The sequence below is a fragment of the Lissotriton helveticus genome, chromosome 1_1 (assembly GCF_964261635.1).
Source record: "Lissotriton helveticus chromosome 1_1, aLisHel1.1, whole genome shotgun sequence".
Classification (NCBI taxonomy): Eukaryota; Metazoa; Chordata; class Amphibia; order Caudata; family Salamandridae; genus Lissotriton; species Lissotriton helveticus.
In genome coordinates this window covers 1,896,561,223-1,896,582,084 of record NC_136057.1, presented here as the reverse complement: position 1 = coordinate 1,896,582,084, position 20,862 = coordinate 1,896,561,223, and the positions used below count along the sequence as shown (strand labels likewise).

At 40.6% G+C, this 20,862-nt stretch overlaps 1 protein-coding gene across 1 annotated transcript in view; it reads left to right on the top strand.

Moving 5' to 3' along the window:
- HMCN1 (hemicentin 1) overlaps nt 1-20,862 on the top strand; it is a 1,257,483-nt gene that overhangs the window by 869,664 nt on the left and 366,957 nt on the right. The window contains exons 69-73 of the mRNA XM_078642741.1: nt 3,965-4,161; nt 5,973-6,054; nt 14,883-15,019; nt 15,720-15,861; nt 18,709-18,853. Of these exons, the coding sequence (XP_078498867.1) occupies nt 3,965-4,161; nt 5,973-6,054; nt 14,883-15,019; nt 15,720-15,861; nt 18,709-18,853 (703 nt within the window). The remainder of the gene's footprint in view (nt 1-3,964; nt 4,162-5,972; nt 6,055-14,882; nt 15,020-15,719; nt 15,862-18,708; nt 18,854-20,862) is intronic.

Here is a 20,862-nt window from a genome sequence, read left to right as displayed (position 1 = left end):
GAATTGCTGGCTTCTATCCTGAGGTTCAACAACACCTGTTGAATGTCCCCTTTGACAGAGAGCATCTGTTTGGTTCACAGGTAGAAGCAATGCTAAAAAAAGACAAAAGACATGCTGAGGCTACGGGGGCACTCTAGACCCCAACCTGCTGGCCTGGTTTTCAGCATCAATTGGTACCTTTCAGCATCAGAAGTCCTTTCAGGAGAGCACACTTCCAACCATAACCAAAGATTAGATTTTGTTGGCAAAGCCGTCAGAAAGGCAGAAGAACTCAAGGCAAGAGGTCCCCCGCCTCGAAGTAATGACTTACTCTCCATACCCCTAATCACACAACACCTGACGGAGGGGCAGGTTTTTTCTTCCCAAAAAGAATAGAATAACCTCAGACAAGTGGGCATTACCCATCCTTACCCACAATGCTAGGAGGAATTTCACACCACACGGACAAACATACCACCTTATCACACCATCAGCCAGGGACTTCAAAGGCTGCCGCAATAGGAGGTGAAAGTATTGCTTCCAAAAGTGGCAATAGAACTACTTCCAGTACCTCAAATTCTCTATATTTCATAATACCTAAAAAAACTAGACACCAATGGCTAATACCAAACCTTGGGCTACTCAATCATTAGATAGTATCAAAACACTTCAAAATTACAGTCTTGCAACACATCAAGCACTGCATTCCACAGGAGATCATATGATCTCAAGGCCATCTCTTTCATGTCCATCTACCAGAGCACCATCGCCACCTGATGTTATTTGGTACATGGACAACATTACCAGTTCAAAGTATTACCCTTACCAGTTCAAAGTGTTACTCTTTGGGGTCATGGCAGCCCACAGGTATCTATCAAATGTCTACCAGTGGTTGTAGCACACTTCCACAACAGTGTCATTTGTGTCTTTCCTTATCTGGACAACTGGCTGATAAAGAGCAGAAGACATGAGCAATGTCTAGCACACACACATTATATTTTTGGGCGGTCAATGAATATTTTAATTTTACAAAAGATGGCTTGGTCTAGTAGAATAAGTGTCGGCTGAGTAGACTTGTGAGGTGTGATCCTTTGAGAGAACAGTTGGGCAAATGGTTAGGAGGTTTGTTCTAGCATGAAGGACTGTGGTCTAGCAGTAGGAGGAATCTTGTGGTGTAAACTGATATAGAAGGTGTGTTCTAATGGGTGGGGATGTGATAAAAAGGGAAGAGCCATGTTCTAGTGGAGCAAGCTTGGGCTAGTGAATCAGTGTGTTTAGTGGAAGAGGTGTGGTCTGGTAGTGGATATGTGATTTTCGGTTAGTAAAATGTATGTAGTTTAGCCATTCAAATTGTGGTGTTAGAACAGAAATTCAGTTGGGCAGCTTGTTTGATCTTCCTGTGCCTTTGTTGTTTGTTTTTTTTTCATGTTTTTATTGGTATTTACATGTTACATAATACAAAAGTCACTGTGACAGAAAACATATAGCACATTTCACGGCCAATCGTGTAGGGCAAAACGTTGGTTGTTTTTTTACAGTTTTTGCTTGTCTGCCCCACAATCTAGCTCACATAAAACATTGAACATTTAAGTTATTGCGATTGGACGCGTGTCTGGTTGTTACATAAAACATAGAAGTGTTTGGTCGTTGTTTACTGACATGAGCGCCGGGCTAGCATGGAGTTGCGTTGAGCTGGTTTGGCTCGTTAGGCCTATCTCTGTTGTTTATGGGGGTTTGTAAGGGTTTAGGAATATGTCTAGTTTTGACCACATCCCTCTGTTGGGGTTCCTCCATGGTGTGAGTCTAAGTGCAGTGTTGTCGGCTCCTCTGAGTAAAGTCACCCAGTTCAGCCAACTCTTGAATGTGGCTTTGGAGGTGTCCTTCCATTTGGTTAGTACGGTTTTGACTGCTGTCGTCAGGAGGAAGTCTAGGATATTTCTATCCTGTTTTGTGGCGATGTCTGCTGTTATGTGTGCCGTGGTAGTTGTGACAAATGTTTGTTCTAGATTGCAGCCTATGGTTTTGTTGATGAAGCTGAGCACCTTCCCCCAGAAGTTGCCGACCTTAGTGCAGTGAAATATGAGGTGTGCGAGGTCTCCCCTTTCTATGCCGCAGTTGCAGCAGCTATCGTTGTCTCTCAGGTCTATCGAAGCAAGCGAGCTGGTGTCCAGGATGCTTGGTGTAATAGCCAGAATGTTGTCTGTGCAAGCAATGGGGATATCATATTTTTTGATGATCAAAATACTGCAAGCACTGGTGTGAAGCTTGTTCTGAGATTTGTGTGAGATGTAAATAACTGGAACTAAAATGTTCATGTTAGTGAACCCTGTTTCAAATTTATTGAGTAGATGACTCAATGTGGCATTGGTGCAAGTGACAATGGTGTACAATTCTTGTGGTTCTAATAGTAGTTGGACCAGAAAATCAATCAGTTAATTATTAACTGAGGACTGATTCAGAAGAGAAATCCCTGTCTGTACAAATTGTTACCAGTGTTTACATCTGAAAATGACTACATGCAAATACAAAAGAAGCAATAGAAATATGTGATATTTTGATAAAAATGTTTTGCTGGCATTGCTACATATTCAATCATAAGACAGTGTATGCGTGTGAAACATAGACCTTGTACATGCATGTAAGTACATGCCGCATCTACCAAATTGTCAAGTCTATAAATCGAAATGAAAGAGTTAGCAGCTGGTGCACATTAAATTGAAATTATGCATAATTCAGCAGTTACAGAATTTACAGAACGTGAACGATTAATTAAGTAGAAACCTGTATAGAGTGAAATGCCCCATGCCTGTCCCTGACAGTACTCTGCAAAACATATAACCTTCTATATATATAGTTGGTCAACAGACGACTTATCCCTGCTTTCAACCAGTGAAAAGACCCAAGACAAGAAGTCCCAGTGAAACAACAAAGCTAGAACTGAGTTCTGAAAATAACAACATGTTTTACAAATCTGATTTCAGTCTAGAAACAGCAGCTACATGTCCCGGTTTTTCGCACCCTAGTTGTTGATGTTTCATTGATGTCCCACATGACTGAGTATGTTCACCTATTTGTCTTTTTCTGGATTGCACAATGGAAGAATGAGAGTTGGAGTATCAGAACCCATTTGGGTTACACATTTTAATCTTGACCAGAATTCCAGACACAGTTTAAAATTGTGAGTTTGAAGTAGATTGAGTCATAAATATTTCCACCATCTAGAGCCATATGGGGATTCTTTTTTTTGGCATTTTAAATGCAATACAAAGTAATAGACAACAAGTGTATGACATTAGACATATTAGGCTTTTAGCTGCAATGTACTGACAGGCGTATCATAGTGTGAAGCTAGTGCCATCTCAGGAAGTAAAATTCTCATCCAGTAAGAACAAGGAATGTACTTTAAATAGAGGAGGGAAGAGCAGGAGAATCAGCTACTCAGTGAGACGTGCAGGTTTTTGTCCCGCTAGCACAGCACCAACCACAATGGTACGGACACTACTGTAGCATGTAGCAGCTCTGTGCTGCCTCGTTTTAATCACCACAGTCAATAGCATCAGCATACATGGGGCAACATTCCCATTATCTCTTGCCTGCATGCTCAAGTATCTCTCCAGAGGGGACCAAATGTCTCTAGGGTGGGATCGCGCTGACATCAGTTCCCAGAATGCTGTTATGTTATCTTGACAGTGCGCCGCATATTTAAGCCAGGCATCCTTTAGTGGAACCGGGCGGCGTGCCAATGTATTGCCACTTGCCGCCTAGTCAGCAGCAACAGAAGCGCAGTCAACTTACGCAGCTTGGGGGGGACCACCTTCGCATAGCCCAGCAGTGCAATGAGAGGTATGCGCTCCCGCCAGAGGTCCAGTATGGGGATTCTGGTCCTAGCCCAATAGTTTTGCTAGGTGATTGGAAAGTAATTTTTTCATTGTATTCTACCGGCTGAGAAACAACTTTCAGCATGCTTTTTACTTCTGTCTTGTAGATCCTCCTCATATAAATGGATCAGGTTCTCCTGAAGAGATCACCGTGATTGTCAACAACCCCTTGGAGCTGATCTGCTCTACTACTGGTGTCCCACCACCCAAAATCACCTGGCTGAAAGATGGACGACCACTCCCTCAAACTGATGATATCCACATCCTCAGAGGTGGCGAAATGCTTCGCATAGCTAGTGTTCAGGTAATGGATACACACCTTTCGAAATAACCCTGTTCCATGTTACATATTGTTCCATTAATGTTTAATTCATACATTTATTTGGACTTCGAGTTTGAGCTCCATAAAAGATGAATAATAATTGTCCTGCTCTACTATTCACAGAAAGGAATAGTTCACCATGTTTCAGAATGCTTTTTTGTCTGGGCTTGTTTTAAGAATTCTGGACAATTGGTTAGATGTGCTCACTTTGTGATTAGCACATCACTTCTGCTGCAGAAATAAATTTCCTCAATATATAAACAACCATGTTTTCGGGCCCCATTAAGCTATTCATCAGAAACATACAATGAATCAGCAGGCATCTTCTCATACAAAGAACTAAAGGGGATATTCAATGAATACTATCTCAATAATCGCAAAACCCCATCCAACATCATCAAATAAAAACAATATTCTAAAATGCCTATTGCAGGAGATTGTTAGATACAGGACTAGCTAAAGAGAACTGTTTAATTTTCTCTACATTGGATGGTCCCTTTAATTAAAAAACCAAAATGGAAAAGCAAAATGGCTGCAACATAATTAATCTGTCATGTCCAGCCAGGTTGTGTAAAAAGGATTTGTTCTATGTTGGCTAACTTTTATGGGTGTATACATGCGAAAATACATGGCTATAAAGTAAACACATAGCTCTAGGTAACATCAATACAGCCTCCATAAGACTGGAATTGTGGAGTGAGTAAGGGACAACCCTATAGCCAACAATGTGCAGAAAATTGTTAAAATGAGATCACTATGAGGCTTTAGGATGTGTGAACAGGTTTGTACATGCAAGCTTAGGAATGTTGTGTATTAATGCCAAAACCAATAGGCATAGCAGTTTCAGAGATAACATTGTATCTATTACAAAGTGAAGTCATGTTAAAATAGTTAAGAATCTCAGTTCTTGCAGTTCACAGTACAGGTTAGCCGTCATCCATTTCTTATCACTGCCTTAATGGACCAGGTGTTCTGCATGGCCACAAGTGTGTGGGTATGTATTAACTTTTACTTGCTTTACCTTCATGATGGGGGTCATGAGCATAAAGATATGCCCTTAATACTCTCATGTGACTCAGTCAAGCCTGTGAGGATTTCCAATTACTTGTCTTTCGGTGCACGGGCTGATTTAGAACTCGGCAAAGGGTTACTCCGCCACAACGGTGACGGATATACTGTCTGCCAAAATATAAATCCCATAGGATGTAGTGAGATTTATGTTTCAGTAGATGGGATATTCATCACCATTGTGACGGAGTAACTGAGTCGCCGAGTTCTAATCAGGCCCTTAGTACCTCTGAATTGTGAATAATTCAATATGCTTCTTTCTTGCTCTGCTATTACAGTTTGTCTTGCTGTTTCGGCTATCCCAGATGCAGACACACCAATACGCCTCCAATACCAAGCCCTAATTTTACATATTTATATAGTTTTCTGGCCACTTGTTTTGTGATGAAATGTACAGGTCGAAGCTCATTTCAAGAGTTCTGGCTATCCCAGATGCAGACAACCAATACGCCTCCAATACCAAGCCCTAATTTTACATATTTATATAGTTTTCTGGCCACTTGTTTTGTGATGAAATGTATAGGTTGAAGCTCATTTCAAGAGTTCTGGCTATACCAGATGCAGACAAACCATTACGCCTCCATTACCAAGCCCTAATTTTACATATTTATATAGTTTTCTGGCCACTTGTTTTGTGATGAAATGTACAGGTCGAAGCTCATTTCAAGAGTTCTATAGTTCCTTTCCAGAAATTATGTCCAATAACACCTACGGTTGTTTTACAGGTGGAAGACACAGGACGGTACACATGTTTGGCATCAAGCCCTGCAGGAGATGATGACCAAGAGTATTTAGTGAAAGTTCATGGTGAGTTTCTTTGAACAGATGTGGAAATGGTTCTAGAATATCCCAGATATGGATTGCTAATTGCTAGTGTTAGTTTGTACTCATTCCTGTGCAATGAGGAGTGATCCCCTGGAAATATGTAATCACTCTTACAAGATGTTGACATTATTGGCTAAGCCTTCTCCCAATAAATCTGAGGCATCTCTTTCACTAAAAGAAAGAAACTATCTGTTGTGGTGTCGGTGGGTTTTTGTTGCAGTAGTCCCCCCACATTTTGCCTGGTATTTGCTGCAATTTTGACTATAGTGAACAGGTTTCCTTTTAACCAGATCCCCAGTGCCAGTGTTCTTTCCCCAAAACAAGACAACTGGTCACTTGAACAGCAGGTGACAAGGCCTTTAGCACCTCTGTAAGTCCCTAGTAAGTGGTACCTCCTGTACCTAGGGCATAGGTACTAAAGAGGGTCCCAAAGAGGTTCAGCATATCTTGTGCCACTCTAGGGAACCCAGCACCAAACTCATACAGACTGCCACTCTAGGCTGCATGATAAGGTGGTCCAAAAAGTGGAAACACAACATGGCACATACTTGTGTACCAAGTCCCCTAACACTACATGTAATATTTGTAAGTCACCCCTAAGGCAGGCCTTACAGCCCTAAGGCAGGGTGCATTATATTGCATGTGAGGACATATCTGCATGAGCAGATATTCCCCAGTCCTGGCCAGTTCAATTACTGACAGTACAATCAAGCAGAGAAGCCATCCTAAGGTACGTACTGGACACTGGGCAAAACAAGTTCACCAACTACATAATGACTTCACTGAAACATATGGTCTTTGGTATCGAAAACCTCAAATTAATAAACCCACACTGATTCCAGTGATGGATGTATTAATACATGCACCCAGAGGTTACCTTTGAGGTATCCCCTGAAACCAACCAGCCCTCTAGTGTGCTGGCTGACTGGTCCAGTCCCTCCTACCACCCTTGACGAGTTTCCTGAAAGGCCACTCTCACAGGAGGTCAGAAACAATGCCTGCTCTGGAGGGAGGTGTTTTACACCTCCTCCATGAAGGCTGGTAAGTTAGTATTCCAGGGCAGGGAGCTTCAAAGAACCCAACACCTTCGGTATGCAAATCTGGCTTCCCTCAGAGGTGAGGGAATCCCATGAACCCTGACCAGGGCCTATTTGGCGCCAGGACAGGTCGGAAAATGAATAGTCAGCTAGTTGTGTCAACCCTCAGGCTTGTTCCTTCCTCTAAAATGGGCTACCTGATGTGAATACGAAATTTAAAGGTCTGCCATCTTGAGGATGGCAGAATTGGGAACTCTGGGACAAGGTTATGTCCACCTCCCACAGAAGGTGGTCATACAGGTGGTGTAGTGACCCCAGGGGATACGTAGCCCATTGGCTGCTTCCCTACACTCCCCTAAACACCATGAAATCTAGTATCTAAGGGAGCCCCTGGCAACAGGGAATCAGATTCTTGTGGACCTAAGAAGAAGAAGGACAGCGAAGAGCTGTGAGAAGCAAGGACTGTGGAGAACAACTGACTTGGTGCCAATCCTGCAGACCTGTCTGCTGTTCCCGCCAGATTGTACTAAAGTTGTCTCGGCGTGCAGCTGCTGTGCCTACAAAAGCCTGGGAGGACTGCCTGCCAACAACAAAGACCTAGGAACTCCTGTGGAGTAGTGGAGCTGTTTCCCTGCATCTTACAGTCACTCCAAAAGAATCTGTATCACTGCAAACCTGACACTGGAAAGCACCTCTGCTTTTGTGCCCCCTAGCCCGAGTTGAAGTGGGCCAATGGTGCCTGTGTGGTCCCCTGACCCTCCAGAGACAAAGCCCACCTTGGGTAAGCTTGTCTGCTTACTTTCAATATCTAGTAAAAGAACTAGATATCACAGGGGCTTATCTGCTCCTGCAGATATGTCCTCAAATAAAATATAATGCACCCTGCCTTAGGGCTCAAAGGCCTGCGTAGGGGTGAATTACATATATTAGATGCTGTGACATTGGCATGACACACAGGAGTGTGCCATGTCATGTTTTCACTCATGGTTTGCACCATGTCATTCAGCCTGCAATGGCAGTCTTTATGGAATTTGTGTGTGGGTCCCTTAGGGCAGGCATAAGGTATGCTGTAGCCCTTTAGACCCTCTTTAACACTTATGCCCTAGGTACATTGGGTACCATTTACTAGAGATTTAAAGGGGTGCTAAAGTCCTTAGCCAATTGTAACACAATTAGACAACACTTTGTTTTGGGGAAGGTACACTGGCACTGAGGTCTGGTTAGCAGGCCTTGGAGTACTTATAGAGTCTACAATTAACATCTAATAGCTAAAAAGTGGGCAGAAAGTGGGGGGATAACTACAACAAAATCCCAGTTTCCTATGGTCTGTAATCATCATGGAAAGTTTGGCACTCTTGCACATTTATCTACTATAGTCTTGTAACCATGACATATTACCAAGAACTATGTGCTATAATTCCTTTTTTCATGACAGAGATCATGAAATCTAGTTTTATGCATCCAGTTTTTCAGTCCCTAAAGCAGACTAAGTTTAATTTTTTAATATTGGACCCTAATGGTAGCACAGCATTTTATTTAGATACCTTATTTGAAGAAAGAGATGAGTGCTCATCTCTATGCCTTGTGAAGAGCAGAATATGTGGACAAATGCCTGACATATCATTTGGCATTTAGTTAAGCTGGTAAAGAAACAATGCCATTTAGAATCAATTTATGTCAAGAAAACAAGCAGTAAATAGATTATGATAATTTTGTCCACTGGAATTCTGTACCTTATGTTTTATTGCTTTTGAAGTTTTTTATGAAGTTGTATACAATTCTGCTTTTAAATGCCTTGGTTTCATAAAGCAAATACCATTAAAAAAATTAAATAGTAAGGAATTGTGTGGATTAACCAGTCTTTGAGAAGATTCCAAATACTTGTCCACTTACTGATAAAAAGTACACAACCAAATGGCAGTTTGGTACTACCAGACTCAAAAGTTTCCTCACACATAATAAAATGAAAGTAATTTATTTTAACCTGAAGATGTTGAGATAGCAGTGGGAACATGGGGATTACATATTTTCACATTGTACAGGGTGGATAAAAGCACTTGGTCTGAAGTGTTAGTAAAAGATCACATATGTCACCTGGGCTCTGGCATGATCCTAGCACTGTTGAAAGGTATTATTATAATATACATCTAACCAACTGTGTTAGGAGTGTGTGATCAGCAGCCTACAGATATTTTCGAGGTCAGCTTAACCCAGTGACCTGACTCACCACGTTATGTTTATAATGAACAATCCTGAATTGTCATTTAATGCACAATAACAGTCCCATGCCAAATAATAGCTGATATCTATATATTCAGCAAACAAGGAATATATATACTAACAGAATATCATGGATAAAATATCATCTCCCAGTATCCATTGTCCTGATGATGACCTGGAATTGAACAGGTCGAAACGCCGTCGACTGTTCAGCTCAAACTGTGGCGTTAATGTGTTCAAACAATTCAGTCCAAATCGAAATACCTACCTTGAATATATCTGCATTGTATCATTGACCACACAATAACTTGCTTTACTTGTTTTTCGCCGTTCACACTGTTTTCTCACCAGTGTCACTGCGCCGTTCACCGTCACTGGCACGTTCAGTGCACACTTGTGTGTTATGGTTACTTTCTGTACAATTGTACTGTAGTGCTGATACAACTACTTACAAATAATAATCTTTACTCTATGAAACTTTCTCGTGGTCTCCCTTTTAATAATCTTTACTCTATGAAACTTTCTTGTGGTCTTCCTTTCCCCCCCACCCCCCCCCCTTTAAGCGATGTATACAATCCTTGTAAATTGTCCTCACTAATGCTTCCCGGTTGAGAAACTATTTATCTCCTTGCCATCATTCCTCAGAGCGTGAATAAGGGTTAATGACCCAAAGGTGATTGTGATCAATGTATACTGCCTGACCTTTTATAATTTTTATAAGGTGTTTTATTATGTGATTTTTTTCCACACTCTATTGTATGTCCTCATCTTCGTGTGGAATATGGTGTACTCACTGTTATGTAAAGTGTTAAAGCAGACCTAATAGAACTGCCATACAAGACATGCTATACAGGTCTCCAGTGCCAGGTCTCTTTCCCTAAAACAGTACTATTGTTCCCCTAATTGGCCATACCTTTGCCACCCTTTTAAGTCCCTAATAAATGGTACCACAAGTACCCAGGGCAGGAGTACTAAATAGGGTCCCTAACAGCTGCAGCATGTATTGTGCCACCCTAAGGGACCCCTCACCTAACTCACAGAGACTGCCATTGCAGGCTGCGTGTTTTGGTGCAGATAAAAGTGGAAACACGACATGGCATACATCACTGTGTGCCATGCCTACAGACACTGCATACAGTAAAGGTAAGCCACCCCTACAGCAGACCTTACAGCCCTAAGGCAGGGTGCACTATACTACGTGTGTGGTCATATCTGCATGATACAATTCTTAGATGTCACAAGTGAACAGGGAAGCCATTTTAGGTACATGTGCTGCACACTGGTAAAACTGAGTTCCCCAGCTACATAATGGTTCACTGGAATCTTTGGTGTTTGGTATCACACCTTGTATGAATAAACCCACACTGATTCCAGTGGCAAATGTATTAATACATGCACCCAGAGGGCACCTCAAAGGTACCCCTGGAAACCTACCAGCCTCTGGTGGGCTGCCTGACTGGTATAGATCAGCCTGCCACCACAGACCGAGTTCTGACCCCCTGCAGGTGAGAGCCCAATGCCTGCTCTGGCCGGAGGTGTTGTCACCTCCTACAAACTGAAGGGCTGAGTAATCAGCATATCAAGGTCGGAGGCTTCAAAGGCCACTGCTGTCTTTGATATGTGATTACTGCTTCCCCAGACAGAGGAAATGCCTTCCCCCTGCCCTATGCCTATTTAACAACAGGACAGGTGAGAAATTTACCAGGGACGCATGGTGCACTACCTAGCTTATCACACCGCTAAGGTGAGCTGACTGATGTGCCCCCTTAGGAAAGTTCTGCCATCTTGGTGATGGCACAATTAGGAACTCTGGGACAAGGTTATGCCGATTTGCCACAGGAAGTGATGATATAGGGGGTGTAGTGACTCAAAGGGTAAGTAGCCCATTGGCTACCACCCTTCACACCGCTTAACACCCCTACATTTAGCATTTAGGGTAGCCCCAGGAACCAGAAATGCAGATTCTACTGACCTAAGAAGAAGAAGAACACCAAAAAGGAGTGAAAAGCAAGAACTGAGGATAAGCAACTTACCTGGCTCCAACCCTGCCAGGATGCCCGCCGTCCCCAGCGTCCTGCAGCTGCTCTGCCTTCAAAAGCCTGGGAGGACTGTCAGCATTTCAAGAAGCAGCCAGGATCTCCCATGAAGTAGCAGAGCTGCTCCCCTGCTGGCATCCAAGAAGAACTGCGAGGACTCTGGATCTCCAAAAACCCAACACCAAAAAGCACCACTGCACCAGTGCTCCCCAGCCCGAGTCCAAGTGGGCCATTGGTGTCAGCAAGGTCCTGATACCCTTCTGAGTCTAACCCCAGCTAGGGTTTCCCTGGATTGGACTCCAACCGATGCCGAAAACCACCTCAACACCCCTGAGCCTCCCAATTGACCTGTTGATGTTGCCTTGGGCCTTGCCCCCAACGTACCTTAACGCCAGAAGATTTGTCCTGTAAGTCGCTGCTAAGTATTGTATGCAGTATATGTTATTACCATAGGATAACATTACTGCATTAGAGATAATACAAGTGTACTTACCTGTTTTCTTCAAAACTGCCATTTGACAGTAGTTACCCAGAACTCCTTGGTGTCATTTGTGCTATTTTTCGAAATTGGTGTGGATTTCCTTATTGAGTGTGTGTGCATCATTTATTGATTGTGTGTATGCAACACATGTCTAACACTCCTCCTTGATAAGCCTAAGGCTGCTCGACCACACTACCACAACAAGATCACTTTGGGATTGTTAAAGAAAGCCCTGTGCACTAGTAGGGGATACCTGGACTCTTTACACAATATAGCTCTTTTTGGTATATTTATATAAAGAGCTAGCTTCCTACAGAAACCATTAAATTTCATATTGATTATGATTTTGCATGGGCTCCGGTATGTCAAAGAATATGTAAAGGTGTTAAACACAGTTTGTTATTGAGACATATATATGTGGTTGTTATCTTTCTTCACTCCTCATTCTTAGCACTCAAAAACATTACATTTAAAAAATTAAATAAATAGACGTATCTCATTTTATTCATTCAATGGCAGTGAAAAATACACAGTAACTTTCTGTTTGTTTTACAATGTGCTTATTTTGAAATAGTTCTAAGGTTAGTAATTGTGAAAGGGACACATCTAAATGTTTTTCACATTAACATTTGTCCAAGTTGAGGAAACTCCATCAGAGAACTGATAAAAAAACATAAAATTATCACAAATCTTAAAGCCCATATAACACATTTGTTATGAATCCCTTACATCAACTTGATGGCCGGATTACAAACAATTTTGACTGGCTTTATTTAATTTTTCTTATTGGGAAGTAAAGCAATGCTTGTGTAAACACAGTGTATCATCAAATCAGAATGCAGGAGATGGTAATGGGTGAAAAGAATGTGTGTTCATATTGGTGGTGTGGCATTTGTTGTGGTGGTGATGTGGAGTGATGTTTTCTATTATGTTGTGTTTTTGTGCTGCATTACTGCAATGTGATTTTGTTGTGTTGTACTGGGTTTTGTGTTGCTTAGTATATGCTATTGTGTTAATTTTGGTTTACTTTGGAGATATCAGAAACTGCTGCTACATTTGCAGCAAAAAGCCAAACCCAGAACAAGTTTATAAAACATCTGTGAAAAGAAACCTTTTACTATTATCTATGGTGGTAAAATACTGCCACTCCAGATCTTCAACTGTGTAAGATTCCAGTCAGCCCAAAACTGTGGTACAGACCTGTTTCATATTGAGCACTTTCAGTGCTCATTTTATGTCACATGGCACATTGAGTCTGAAATGTAAATGATAGCAACATTAAGAGTGCATTAATTAATGTGTGTTTCATCATTACCTAATAAATATGCACAATGGCATAGATACTGGAGGCTGCAGAGTAAGGTTTAATTAGTTATGTAGTTTGGAGGTATCCTGCAAAATGCATTATTGCTAATTGATCTAGTTATGAGGGCAATCTATAATTTAAATAACTAACTTGTTGAATTGTTTGTATCTATTGTGTGGGTGTGCATGTGTCAGGAAGTGGTAAGTCTGATTAGGCATTGTTCTGAAATCGCATTGAATGTCAGTGCATATATTTGGCAATGGCAAGAAGAAAAGTTAGAACATGCATAAGTGAAAAGTTTAAAGAGTTTTAATTTATTAGTATCTGTCTCAAATTGGTCTACCAAATCAATTACATTAAATAAAAGGTTAATGCCATTTAGCAAAGTTAACCTTTCTTCATATATTTATATCCCAACTACAGGAATAAATGTGATGACAACTATATTTGGCAATGGCAAGAGTTTTAACTTATTAGTAATCTGTCTCCTCAAATTGGTCTACCAAATCAATTACATTAAATAAAAGGTTAATGTCATTTAGCAAAGTGATCTCATTTAGGGTTGCCATTATACTGTGTTATGTAACATGTAAACAAACATTAAATATGAACTCAATGAAAAAACAAATGTTCAGCCCCCTCAAAATGTTGACAGGCTGAAGCAACTGTCATCAAATATGGCAGCCATTTAAGGATAATGCTTTAGGCATGGGTTTGATACTTTTTAAATCTTTATCTATCTCAAAAACCACCAAACCACAAAAAAGGATGTATTCTAATTCAAGCTCTGATTACATGCCTGGATTAATGTTTAGTTGACCAAATGTTTTGCTGCAGCAGTGAGTGAAATGAATACAATGACAGTTTGTCTACCCGCCTACAAATGAGATATACCCTTAACGTTTGCTTTTCTTAACTAATATGCACGTAACATTCAAGATCAAACCTGGGAAGGATGTCCTTCAGTCTGCCAGTTGCTATATATATTCATTAAACATATGTGAATTATTAGCAATTGAAAAACTGTGTCCACTACATTGTATCTATCTGATGACACAAACTCTACACAGACACCCTATCCCTGCTCTCGTTCTACTGCAAATTCTCTAAATATCAGGGTAAATCAAAATGTTCAAATCTTTGGTATAAATTTGAGAATTCATATCTGTAAATATTAAATAGTCCACTTTTCATATATGACCCGGGAGTTTGCTTTTGTGAGTTTAAGAACTCACTCTGTTGCTGAAGATATTGTATTTCATATATTTAAAATTTTGTTTGCTACTAAACGTTTTGTATTTTATACTGGTGTATAAAATGAGCTGACACACTCCAGACCTGGTCTACACTACGCAAAACTATAAAAATGTATAAAAGAAATATTTAAACATTTATATAATACAATGTAAAACAAAGAGGAGAGAGGATGTAGCCTTGTGGCTAGAGTGGTGGACCTCGAAGCTGGGGAAGCAGGTTTGAGCCTTGCAACAATGCTCAACATCCTGTGATTCTGGGCAAATCACTTCATCTCCCCGTGCCTAACAAAAATCAATGTGTTCTTCTGTAACGAAACTGGGGCTCATGTAAAGCACTCTAATACCCGATGTCTCGGGTATAGTTTGCGTTATATAAAACTCAAAAAAAAAAAACAAAGACTGGGAATACATTGTGTTTGTTTCGTTCTTTAAATCAGTGTCACTTTCTAAGAATCAACTGTTTTTCTCTTTCAGTACCACCAAATATTGCTGGTACAGGGGCACCACAAGATGTGTCCGTCCTGCAAAATCGGCAGGTTATACTGGAATGCAAGTCAGAGGCTGTCCCACCCCCAACCATTATATGGCTGAGAGATGGGGAGCCCTTGCAGGTACAGTATGCATTTGAATTCAGTTCCACTTCTTGTATTGAGATGGCCCCTGAAAGATAAACTTAATTTTGAGTGCAGTGAATTTGTACTGAGATCCAAAGCTTTTTTAAACAGTTTTGTAATGAGCTCCATGTTACAGTATATGCATGGATGGAACGATATTAAGTGCAAACCAATTGTAGTTATTAATTAGATTGTTTTGTTATTCATGTATTTATAAATCAGTGTATGATTCAGTGGCACATATACTAATTAATGTATGTGTTTCAGTCATCATTTATGCCTTTTTGTCTATGAAAATGATGGCTTTTAAGGAGCTCTTGGAGCAATGATATGGTCATTTTGTAGAGATGTAGGTGTGTCATTGATGAACCATTTATATCTCAATTGTTCAAAGAGTAAATTTAACTACTTAAGCATGTACACCAATGTTAAGCTCTCGTATAAGTATTTAGAACTTCAATTGTTTTCTGATACTGTCTTTGTTCAATGACAAAACAGGTTGAAGAAGTGAGTGTGCATTGGCTTTTGCACATCAACTCTTAAACTTGCGACAAACAAAAATAAATACTAAAAAAAGTATACATATTGTTGCAGTTGGTGTGTGTCATGTTATTCCTGTGGCACTCTAGTCACCTGGAGCTCCATTATACTATGAGGATTATGTGTTAGTGTGACATTCATTTCTGTGCATCACTAGGCCACTCCTCGAGTACGCATCCTATCCAGTGGAAGATATTTGCAGATCAATAATGCGGAGCTGGCAGATACGGCAAGGTACACCTGTGTTTCAAGCAATATTGCAGGGAAAACTACCAGAGAGTTTGTGCTGACAGTGAATGGTAAGGATATGTGCATTTCATTGATCTTTTGTGCCAGGGTTTCCCTCTGACACTTGCCATACTCAAAATGTAGCCAGTACTTTGGAGTGGGGTCTACAAAAGAATATAACGGTGTATGTGACCATGCTACCATAGGATAGTGAGCATTCAGTGTTTTTTGCCTATTTTAACATCCCCCGGACAAAGGCTCAACACATGTGTGCTTATTAAAGTCATTGAATATGCCTGTACCGAATCACGGACTGCCGTGCCCTTCCATCTTCCAAAAATAGAAACCAGGCAACCAAATTTTGTGGGCAGTTTGTCAATTTTTGCAAGTATATGCATGTACTTGCCTGTATGGTATTTGGAGATCGGTTTGTGTAACATTGAGGATTTGTGAAAAATGGAAAATTTTGAGAAAATACCTGGAAACATAGATCCGTGGAAATGGCGAACATGGTGAAATTGAGGAGACTTCTAATAGTCTTAAAATGGGAAAACATCAAAATTGAGCTTACTGGAGTTCATGTTTTCAACCATATCCCTTTGCCTTACACTAAGGGGCCGATTCCGATGTGTTTGGAAACGGCTCTGACTGTCGGTTGGAGCCGTTCCGACTGCATCGGATTACTTTCCAACCGATCTATTTTGATGGGGTCGGTCAGAAAGGAATCCAAACCGGATTCCCGAATGGCCTCTGATGGGCTCGGAGAGCCCGGGTGCCATTCAAAAATCCTCCATCAATCCCTCGGGCGGCTCTTTCCAGCTGAGGAATTACGATGCAAGATTCCCACAGCCTTTCTGTGCAGGCCTTTCCGACACGGAAAGACTGTGGGAATCTGTCTTTGGGGGTCCCAAGCAGGGCCCCCATGCGTGCAAGACCTCCAGATGGAGGCCTGCGGGCACCTATGGGTCCCCCCTAAACAGGGGGGACCCATAGGTGCCTCCCTGCAGCCCGTAGCAGGGACGAACTGCACCTCTTCACTTTACACTGAGAGCGTGCATTCCGGTCGGAATGCATGCTCCCAGTGTAAAGAATGGGAATGCGACCGAACAGTGTTCAGTCGCATCCTAATTCCTGGGCTGGAAACTTCGACAGGAGGTAGATCCGTTCCAGTTCCGAAACGATATCGGGTGGACTCCGGTTCGTCCGACATCGTAATTGGCCCCTAAGTTGAGAAAATCTGTTAAAATGTATACTTATACAGCCAGAGAACAGTGCCTTGTGGTTCTGTGCTCCCTACTCAGAAGCTGTGCACCAGGCGGTTAATACCAGTATTATATTGCCTAAACTGAGGAACCTAAGACCCACTGAAGCCCTAGGCCTATCTATTTAAACTGTTCATATGTGATTTCTAGAAGTAACTAATTTGTTACAGTACATATACGAGATACAAACAAGGTGGTTTGGTAAGCCTTAATAATAAGGAAAGATTCATAATTGGCCGGTGGCAGAAAGCTATTAGTGATTTTGCAGTTGCTCTTTATATGAAAGTCCTCTTTGTATTTCATCCCCAGGGCAGAGCACTGGAACCATTTTGCAAAAGGTGTGCATGCCTAAACAGTAACAACGTTCTATAGATCAGATCTGAGATGTCTAAAACTGGGTCTATCTGACCTTTCAGAGTAGAGATGCCTCCTTTTTCTTAGTTGAAATGTATGCTAGGTATTTAGTGCAAAAGGCTTCTTTTTATTTTTATTTATAAATATGCAACTTTCAAGAACAGAATAAGGATCAAAGACTTACAGGGCCTGATTCACAATGGTAAATGTGTCTACTGTTATTTGGTATTCACATACTAGGTTCATTTTACTAACAGTCATTTTCAACTTCAGAGATTCTGCACTTGTGACTGGGACTGGGACTGGGACCCTGCACATAAAAAGATGGTACTGTCCTCAGTATAAAAAAAATATAAGTTTACTTTTGTGAATCAGGCCCTCAATCTACTAACAGGCTAACAAATAAACAAATGTACCCAAGCATGTTTTTTATGTTTTTTGCCCATAGTCTTACATGATAATACAGCATCAGCTTGTGATTGGAAGTCTACAGTCCAAGTTGTTAAGTAGGATCTCGACACAAACATTTTTATTAATTTGTTATTGTTCAAGTAGCTTCCAAAATAAAATATTATGTACATATTATGTACATATCATCTTCATAGGTTCTTGTGCATATTCGGAATTGTACAAAAATTCACTTTTTACATGTTTTTGCAGTTTCTAAACGTATGCCATTACCTACTATGTATTTCAAGTATGATTTAATCAAATTGGTTTCAAAATACATCTTACTGGAAAAAAGGAATAAACCATAAATGCACATTGGGCAGATCACATAGACATAACAAAAAATAAACCAGCATGGTATTTTCCTAACCTATGGGTTATAGTCAATGATCAATGCATGTACGATGAATAGAGGATTTGTGAAATGAAGAGATCTCTAAGAAATCCTCCAGCCCAAAAAAATATGGAATCTAGATGCAAACCGTTTGTTCGCTAGACCACATTTAATTCAGTTTTTGTCACGGTTGTTCGAACGCCTCCTAGTGCTTTCATCTCTACTCTTTAGTCACCTACCATTGACAGGATATGACAGTCTTTGGGTGTACAGCCAGCCACCTCCTACTATATCATGACATTTCATAGCAAGTGTTGGACATATTCAACAGTATTAAAAGTTAGATATGCCCACATTTTCAGGGTAAACATTTGCAAGAGCTTGTGGCTCACATTGACAAAAGGTGCATCTCTTTGACATTCTATCACTAGTGGTTAAGGTAGTCAAGGTAAGTGTGCTGTATACAGATCTCAGAAGTTGCAAGTCATTAAATTGTATGGGATCTTGTTCCTCTGCAGTTGCCCCTACAATAAAAGATGGACCCCAATCAGTGACCACTCACATCAATAAGTCGGCTATTCTGGAGTGTGTTGTTAGTGGATTTCCAAATCCGAGAATAACATGGAGGAAAGATGGCACCATTCTTGCAGGAAACAATGCAAGGTAATCTTTAGTCATTTGAAAAGATCACTCACATTTATTCACAACTCCTGCTATTAAAAACACATATATTTGTGGTTTTGTAATGCTTAAAATCAATGGCATATGCAGGGTAACATTTGCTAAAAATGTTCTCACATTAATATTAGAAATAATTAAAGCGTGTGTGCAAGGGGCTTCCTCCAACACCTTAAATGACTGCAATATTTGATGACAGTTGGTTCAGCCTGGCAACATTTTGAGGGGGTAAAATTCGTTTTTTCATTGAGTTCATATTTAATGTTTGTTTACATGTTACATAACACAGTATAATGACAACCCTAAATGAGATCACTTTGCAAAATGACATTAACCTTTTATTTAATGTAATTGATTTGGTAGACCAATTTGAGGAGACAGATTACTAATAAGTTAAAACTCTTGCCATTGCCAAATATAGTTTTCATCACATTTATTCCTGTAGTTGGGATATAAATATATGAAGAAAGGTTATAATGAAGGGATATTAAGAAGGTGCTATTATTGGTCAATGCTCTATTCCACTATTTAGACTGACTCACAAACATACCGATCAAATAAAACTATTTAAACTTTCAAAACTTCTTGACGCATGTAACCCCTCATTGAGATGTACAACACAATTACATTAATTTTGCATCAACTTAATTTACTTTTACAGAAAGATGACAGTAAACATTAAAGTAAACTTCAAACAACATACATTTATATCACCATAAAAACATGTTTGAAAAATGTGTATTTGAGCTTAGAGCCTAATGGGAATTTGTTTTTAGACAAGCCTTCAAACAGCCTCTTTGATCAGAGACAAAACCTTCTCCTCTAGTAGCAGAGGAACATGGTCTCACCTCCAGCAGATCAAACATCAGTCATCAATACCAATCAACTTTTCAACAAAATCTTTGAGACATTGCAATCACTGTAACTCTGAATGGCACCACAAATACTGACAACCAGTCTGATGACATAATTGACGGCTCCGTACGGCTCCCTCGCTGTCAGAGTTCAGAAAGAAACTCAAGACCTGACTCTTCATCAAAGGCACAGCACCCAGATACCCATAGGGATGACAGAGTTGCGCTTTACAAATGCTAATTGATCAATATTGGCTTTGTCTATACTTGTTAGGTCTCTGCACAACACCCCTATAAATCTGCGCAAATTAGTTAATCTCCCCATACGATAAAAAATATATGACTTTTGGAAATAAATCCTATTACATAAAGAAAGCAATTACACCCATGCCCATGTCTTAATGAAAATACATTTGGAAGCAGATAACATCTGCTTTCACAATAAAAGCAGAAAACATGTGCAGTCCCAATATACCTCCATTTTCAAAGGAGAAAAGGGCTTGTTTGATGTGCATGTGGCACACTAAACATAGATACAAATAGAAAGAGGTTCAACTAGGATGACAGGGAAGAAGAAATGAGGTGCCGGGTTTTTAGGAACCCGGTGGTGCCAGGGGATAACACCCGATGACCTCTGAGTTCTCCCTTGTTCCGGACCACAGAAACAATGAGTCTTCTAGTCGCAGTCAGAGATCAAGTTTTATTGGTAGCTACCAAGTAACACGTGTCCTAGAAGCATGACAAACATGGGTCATGTATTCTCAGGAGACTGTACGTGTTCGTTTTTACAGAACCAGTCTTCTCCTTTTATACAGAAATAATGGCTTCAAGCAAGAATTCTTGAGTTTATGATATGGCTGTAAACATATTTCTGTAATAATACAAAGTGCGGCGTCACGTAAGCAAACCCACATTTTAGATGTCCAGTTCGTGACAGATTACCCAGCAAGATCCGGGACTCCCATCAGATATCGATGAAACACCAATAAAGGCAGGTACCACCCAGTCATAAAACTGGCCATAAAGAAGAAGTATGGACAGGTGCATGTTTGTAGAAAGCATGTTCTTTATGGGGTGAATGGTTCGTGGAATGTTATGTGTCGATAGTATCGTATTCGGCCACTGGGCGGGGAGCCGCCC